This window comes from Notolepis coatsorum (genome assembly GCF_963971535.1).
Source record: "Notolepis coatsorum genome assembly, chromosome: 14".
In the NCBI taxonomy this organism is placed as follows: domain Eukaryota; kingdom Metazoa; phylum Chordata; class Actinopteri; order Aulopiformes; family Paralepididae; genus Notolepis; species Notolepis coatsorum.
Genome location: NC_140178.1, coordinates 11740830 through 11749036, shown reverse-complemented (window position 1 = coordinate 11749036; position 8207 = coordinate 11740830). Strand labels below are relative to the sequence as shown.

Below are 8207 nucleotides of genomic sequence, written 5' to 3'. Positions count from 1 at the left end.
CAGGAAGAGTAAACTCTGATCGTGTTGGGGTAGGAGGTGCTTCCTGGTTACAGCTGTCCAGGGGAGGAGTCGCTTTAAAGAGACAGTGTCTAGTTTACTGTGATTCATAGATGTTTTTGACATCGTTCAGGACTTTTTCTCGTCATCAGTTACCTCTAATTTGTCTACTTTGAGGAGGAAAACCCACTAAAACTCATAAGCACAAAGAAGGACAGAGAGAAAATGGTACACATACTCAATAAAACTCTCTCTCTCTCTCTCTCTCTCTCTCATTTACTCTCACTCTCCTATCTTGCTTTCTCTTTCTCACACACTCCCTCTTTCTCCTCTCTTGCTCTTTCACTGATTTGATTTACTGATTTGTTTGAAGGATGGTTTTTTTTTTTACCAGTTTTCCTACTTAATTTTAATCCAAAATATGTGATAAGATGGAAAACATAATGTACATTTAATGTGTAAGTCTGTCAATGTCAAAAGGAAGTAATCACAACCAGCATAACTGGATACAAACAGGCCCCAGTCAGTCAGAGTCAGCAACCGGACATCAGGCACAAAGGCTCTAAACACAGGGACCCCCCAGGGCTGCGTGCTAAGCCCCCTACTGTACACCCTCTTCACACACGACTGTGTGGCCTCCCAGAACAACACCAGTATCATCACATTTGCAGATGATACTACAGTCATCAGACTGATCACTGGGAGCTGAGGAGGCGTACAGAAGGGAGGTGGCGGAACTGGTGGCCTGGTGTCAGGACAATAATCTCTCCTAGAACACAGATGAGACCAAGGAGATGATTATTAACCCACGGAGGAAGAGTGTACAGTATTGTACATAGGTGAGACAGAGGTGGATAGGGTGAAAACCTTTTAAATTCCTCTGAACCCACATCAGCGAGGACCTCACCTGGGCTCACAACACCCAACAGATAATAATAAAAATCCCACCAACCACTGTACTTCCTAAGAAGGCTGAGATAATTTGGCATGCCACCCAAAATTCTCAGCAACTTCTATAGAAGTATGGTTGAGAGTCTCCTTACCAACTCAATCACGGTCTGGTATGGAAACTGCACTGCTAAGGAGAGGAAGGCACTCCAGCGAGTGATTAAAACTGCTCAGTACATCTCTGGAGCAGCCTTCCCCTCACTACAGGACATTTACTCTACCAGGGCCACCAGGAGAGCACACAACATAATTAAGGACAGTACACACACCCAGCACAGACTCTTCAACCTCCTGCCATCAGAAGGCGCTACTACAGGAGTCTGAAAGCCAGAACTACGAGACTGACAAACAGTTTCTACCCACAGGCCATCAGGCTTTTGAATGCCAGCTCCCCCACCTAGCCCCCCCCCCCCCCCCCCCCCCCCCCCACACACACACAGACACACGCCTTCTTGAAACTGATCCCCCCCCACCCCGCTTTTGTTCCAGCCAGGCAGACACTCTGACCTGACTGCTGCTGTGACCACACTGGCACCCTTCCCCCGAGCTATGAATCACTAAAGACACTTTTTTAACTGCTGTTGTGACCCACTGTGACCCGCTGTCACCTCCATTTATATTGTAAACACTGATCGGAACTGGCAATGGTACTCACTTGTATATATTATATTTATCTGTTTACCTTATTTTCTAGCACTCGCTTGTATTTAAATATGTTTTAGTTAAGTATTGTGTGATTTTGTGTGAAGCGCGGACTAGCAAAGTAAGATTTTCATTGTATGGCAAACTGTCTGTTTAACTGTGCATATGACAATAAACAATCTTGAATCTTGAATCTTGGACGAACAACCAGTTTGACATCACACAGAGGTTGATGCATTGAGAATTTAGGAGCTCTCAAGCATGATAATCCTGGACAAGTACACCATACTTGTCTGGCTTCCGTCCATCTCACAGCACCGAAACCGCCCTGGTCAAAGTTATCAATGATCTCCTCATCTCCACGTCGGTGTGTGAATGTGTGAGTGAATGGGTCAAATGTGAGGAACAAATTGTAAAGCGCTTTGGATAAAATCGCTATATCAATGCAGCCATTTACCATTTACAAGCATCTCTATGCTGGGATTCCGAGGTTGAAGAGGTGGGTTAGACAGTTAACCATGGTGACGGCATTTCCAAATCTGCAGTGAACCATAAGATGTAACATGTTTATGTAAATATTACTACAGGGAGTGAAACACAAGAGTAAACAACATCACATCTACAGTATTTCCATCATCTCAGCCACGACACGTTTTGCTTGTACAGTTGTAGTGTCCCCCACCCACCCAACCTCCTCCAATGTACAGTTTCTACATCAAATGTATATGAATTTGCGCCATATTAGAAATTCTTTAACAACAGAGGCAGCAAACATGTACCTAAATGCTATGATGATCCCTATATGAGATACTGCATGCCATGCTGGACGCAAGCCAATCAAACTACCTTAAATCCGATCAGATCCCTGTATGGACAAGCTCTGAAGATATTGGACAGAAAATCTAGACAGCATCACCACTGTAATATTCTCCCCAAATACAAATGACTAAGCTTTGATCATTTAATTACCTTCTCATACATTCGTCTAGTTCATAAAATAATTAATAATACTGCCCCTCCTCCATTGAAACATTTTGTCCTATCGTGTTCTGAGCTGAGAACAAGGGCTTCAAGAGCTGCATCAAGAGGTGACTGCAAGGTCCCTCTAAGAAACTCTGCTTCTGCCCAATCCGCCTTCTCCTTCAAGGCCATCAAATAGTGGAACAGGCATCCTATAGTGACATACAAAATAATATAAACTGATCACTTTTGCTCTGCCACGAAAAAAAAATGGCTCTCGAGTCACCAATGTTGTCAACACTAGGTGGTGCTGTCTGACTTCCTTGTGTATATGATTACACAAGAGACTCAGTCAATTTTACTTGGTACTTTGGAACTTGTCTTGTATATTAAGTGTCAAGAATAGATCATTATGTTTGGCACTGTGCTATGTGTATGTGCATGTTATGTTGCATTTCCATGTGTATGTATTTTGCACTCTTTATGCTGCATGTCCTGTGTATGTTGTCTGGCATTTTACGTGTATATATATTTTGAACTCTTGCACTGTTTGTATTTCATGTGTTTTGGATAAGACTACAGATGGAAATGAGCTTCTGATAAATCTGGTGCAAACATATTTTCATGTAACAATGATTAATGTAAATGCACATTGTCTATAAAAAAATATATAAATATATATATATCATTTAAATTTCAGAGTGCAGCCATAATCAGCCTTTGTGTCCGTTTGTCTGTAACAGTCCTATTTATTATGGATTATTTATTTCATGTGGAACAAGATATGGTCCAAGGACAACGCTTAAACATTTTGCACAACCGTTGACCTTCATAACATGCTGTTATTTTGTCAGCAAAGATATATCTTCAGTGAACTGAAATAGAGTGCAGGTGTTGCATAACTTGTCTCTCATCATAACTGTACAAATGTTTATGTCAAGTCCTGTTGGATATCAATATAATATAATATATCTTTTGAATAAACTATGAACATGTTGTTCTTTTTATATATGTTATATACTATATATTGCCCTTTATATTTCATGGGTAACTAATTTTATGATTCATTATTTTATACTTACTAAATGTTTATATGAAAACATGTAGTCACCTTATACAGTTTGTCTCTCTAATTGAACACAAAAAGAAAATAATTGACTCTTCAAACCGCAACTATTTAATTATGAATCATATTGAAACAGAAAAGTTGTCTGACGTATAACAAACCAAAGGGAAATGTGATCATATCCAAATGTGTGCATTTTTTATTGGCTAGTTTGAATATGTTAAAGGTAATTGATCCAAACATACATGAATGCTTAGCTCCACCACCGGACATAAGAATGGAGCCCTGTTTTCATATCCTGCTGACTGACCAACACTAGACAACAGTAAGCTGCTTGTATTTGTTCTGTGGCTGAAACACGTTGGGTATGTTGGCAATGTTTGCAAACATTGTAGTAAAACTGATCTATATTACGATTTACAATATGTTCAGAAAGTTCCAAATATCTTATTTTCCATACAGATCAAGGTAGACTTAGTATGGAGTACTGTATATATTGCACAGGATACTTATATTCATAATTATAGTTACAGTGAGTATATATTGTACGGGGAGTAGACATAAGATAGAGTTAGGTATATTTGTACCGGGGGTAGACTTAGCATAGTTCTTGGTATATTTATAACAGGGTGGGCTATACATACACACATTTGTATTATTGATGCTGTAGAGTATACTTATGTTTCTATGAACTCTAACTCGTTTCATTTAAACACTATTGAATTTCAATGGTAATGTTAGATTTCGACTGCATTTCTCATGTAGCACAAGAAAATAGGGAGTTAAAGTAAATTGCTTTGTGTTGTGTTCAAAGTTCTATATTGAGGTTCAGTCGGTGAAACGGCAAGTTTCAAGCAAATATCCACACGGTCCTGCTGGGTTTAAAAGTCCACGTTTATTTAGTAAGAATAAAATAACAAAAGACAAAATGCACAATATTCAATGAATGGTCATTCTTCCTAAACCAGCTCCTATCTAGGTCTGTCTCCCTCAAAGTCTGCCACCAGAAGAACAACTCTCTCTCTCTCTCTCTCTCTCTTTTGATAACACAGATGAGTCTGTTCTAAAACAAAATAGTTACATTTACGACTGACCCACACATCCTGGCTATGGGTTCAACCGAAGGCCTTGAAGATAGAAGAGTGTCCCGTATGAAGTGTCCCGGCTGCCCAGAGATAAGAGGTGAGGGAGAAGGTTATAGGCTGAATCAACCTCCCCATGGAGGTCTGGTCACCACATTGTTACCAACCCCCCTTGGAACAGGGAGAGAACCATTATCCCACAGTAATTCAAAATGACCAAAGGTGATCAAATACAAATAAAATGGTTGCATATTGTTGTCCAGTCTACCCTGAGTAGGGAAAAAAAGATTTTGACTTCCCCACATGCAAAGGAACAGATGTATTGAAGATGGGAATCAAATATGTGAATATCCAATCAAACAAACTTTACCCCGGTAGGCTAGAGACTAGAAACAAAGCAAAACATAGTACAGTATGTGTGTGTGTGTCCCTCAGAACAATGATAAGAGTGACTGAGTGAATGTAACTCCTAATTACCCCATCTTTCACAACTCAGCACCTTCAAGATCAATTTAAATCCAAAACCCTGGGTAGAGGATGAATGTCACTGATCTTTATTTCAGCTAACAAACCTCAGCCTCCCCAGAGCAATATGCAAGCCAAAGTCCAGGATAGAGAGGCTGAGTGAATGTGGTGTTGACTCTGTGCAGGAGGGTCATTGTGTCGGAGACGCTGTAGAAGGACAGAATCCCTGCCCTGTGATCCAGGTACACTCCTATTCTGGAGGACCGGGGGCCCAATACGGTTATGTCCTTGTTATTGTGGTAGAAGATGTAATGACCATGTCTGCATTCTAAAGCCCAGGATTTGGAATTTAATCCAAATGTACAGTTCTCCACAGTGCCTCTTCTACTAATGTCTTTGTAGGAGGCTGCTACACAAACCGCTACACTCCACTCCACCTCCCAGTAACAGCGTCCAGTCAGACCTTCTCTACCCAGAACCTGACACATATCAATAAATCGTTCTGGGTGATCAGGATATGACTGCTTTTTCTGCATCCATGTTGCTTTTCTGTTCCCCTCAGACAAAGACATATATCTGTTTGTTGTGTTTGGGTCCAGTGTGATCTGAAGGGAATATTGTAAGAAGTCAGCTCTGGTCTTGGGCTCTGGTGGTGGCAGTACAACATTAACTGGATTCACTGTTGTTGAGATTCTGGGCCACTGCTCTTTCAGAACGTCCTCTAGTTTGTCTCTCAGCTCAGACACAACCTCAGTCACATCTGCAAAGTACAGGAGAGGAAGGACACTGATGCTGGGTAAGTCTGTAGACTCACTGGGACTGGAGAGGGAGGGGTAACTCTGTAGAAAGTGGACGTGGTCCTCTGTGTGTGAGAGCTGCTCCAGCTCAGTGTCTCTCCTCCTCAGCTCCGCTATCTCCTGCTCCAGTCTCTTCTGCAGTTCTTCAGCCTGAGTCACTGTGGTCCTCTGTTGGGCTCTGATGACCTTCTTCAGCTCAGAGCACCTCGTCTCCAAGGAGCGTATCAGCTCAGTAAAGATTCTCTCACTGTCCTCCACTGCTTTATCAGCAGAGCGATTGAGAGAATCAACAGCCTGTTGGGCCTCTTTGAGCCGCTTCTCTCTCTCCTGGACTCTCTGGTGGACTTTCTGCTGACTCATGCCAAGCTCTTTCTGTCTCTCTGTCCTTTCTGCTGCAGCTAAGACTGTATCGTGGCCTTTATGTTCATCCATGGAACACAGATAACAGATACACTGCTGATCAGTACGACAGAAAACATCCAGAATCCTATCATGACGAGTGCAGGTGTTCTCCTGTAGCCGTGTGGAGGCTTTGACCAGCTTGTGTTTCTTTAATGGAGGTACAGTATGATGAGGCTGGAGGTGAGTTTCACAGAGAGAGGTCAGACATACCAGGCAGGACTCGAGGGCTTTCCGCTTTCTCCCAGTGCAGAAATCACAGGCCACATCTCCAGGTCCAGCATAACAGTGATCAGAAGGAGCAGCTTGGAGTCCTGTCTTCATTAGTAGTTGTTCTATCACTTCAGCCATTAGGTTGTTTTTCTTCAGAACAGGCCTCGGATTAATAGTCGCCCTGCACTGGGGACATGTGTTGATCCCCTTCTGATCATCTTGATCCCAGCAGTCTTTAATACAGCCCATACAGTAGCTGTGTCCACAGGGAATAGTTACTGGATCATTCAGTAGATCCAGACAGAGAGAACAGCAGAACTGGTCCCGGTCCAGATCAACTCCTTGCTGCGCCATTTTATTCCACAAAGACAACGGCACTCTTAAGTTTTGTTTTCTCAGGAAGAGTAAACTCTGATCGTGTGGGGTGGGAGGTGCTTCCTGGTTATTTATAGTAAACTCTGATCGCGGGAGGTGGGAGGTGCTTCCTGGTTACAGCTGTCCAGGGGAGGAGTCGCTTTAAAGAGACAGTGTCTGGTTTACTGTGATTCATAGATAGAAGATGTTTTTGACATCGTTCAGGACTTTTTCTCGTCATCAATTACCTCTAATTTGTACTCGAGTCATAAGCACAAAGAGAGAAAATGGTATACATTCTCTCTCTCTCTCTCTCTCTCTCTCTCTCTCTCTCTCTCTCTCTGTCACACACACACTTTCTCTCACACTCCCTCTTTCTCCTCTCATGCTCTCTCTCACTCTGTCACTGATTTGATGTACTGATTTATTTGACGGATGTTTTTTTGCCAGTTTTCCTACTAATTTGGCATGCAACCCAAAATTCTCAGCAACTTCTATAGAAGTACGGTTGAGAGTGTCCTTACCAACTCAATCACGGTCTGGTATGGAAACTGCACTGCTAAGGAGAGGAAGGCACTCCAGCGAGTGATTAAAACTGCTCAGTACATCTCTGGAGCAGCCTTCCCCTCACTACAGGAGATTTAGGCCTTGTCCAGACTAAAACGAAATAGTTAAAAAAAAAAACTAGTGCGTCCTAATGAGAACACTGAACCGCTGAAACGCTGCCGCAAAAAAACACAAAAAGCAGAGAAGAAGAATGGAGCATGCACAGTTTGTGCCTACCTGCGCCTACCCACCGCCAATAAAATCAGAAGAAGTGAAGGACAACACACTCATTCGGAAAAACAACGAGACGACAACAAGAAGAAATGGCAGAACAATTGACTAACGCTGTGAGAAAGGAAATGTCTGTATGGACGGACGATGAGGTGGAGTTACTGCTTGGGGTGATGCTGGCTTACAAGGCAGCCAGACTACAGGAGGGTGTAGATTGGGAGTCATGCCAGGCCAAATACGCCGACATCTTCGCAGAGTTCCAGACACTCTATCGGCAGCGCCCGACGGAGAAAGATTTCCCGCACGACGTGAACGCCATAACAAAAGTTCAGATAACTGCGAAAATAAAAAACATTAGAGGCAAGTACAGAAAGGCGTGGATACTGGGCGTCGGAGTGGACAAGGACGTGTTGTACTCCTTTTTTTTTAACTGTTCGAAGAGGTCTGGAGCGGCTCGCCCGCTAGGCGTTCCATCACCGGTGGCATCGAGACGGGGGACTTGGATGA

The 8207-nt window shown here is 42.8% G+C and overlaps 1 protein-coding gene across 1 annotated transcript; it reads right to left on the bottom strand.

The window, feature by feature from the left end:
- Nucleotides 1-5258: 5258 nt before the first annotated feature.
- LOC311240412 (tripartite motif-containing protein 16-like) lies at nucleotides 5259-6923 on the bottom strand (the record flags this gene model as incomplete). Its single annotated transcript, XM_084328998.1, has 1 exon — nucleotides 5259-6923. One exon carries the CDS (start codon nucleotides 6921-6923, stop codon nucleotides 5259-5261), a length of 1665 nt encoding a protein of 554 aa, XP_084185124.1.
- Nucleotides 6924-8207: the final 1284 nt, after the last annotated feature.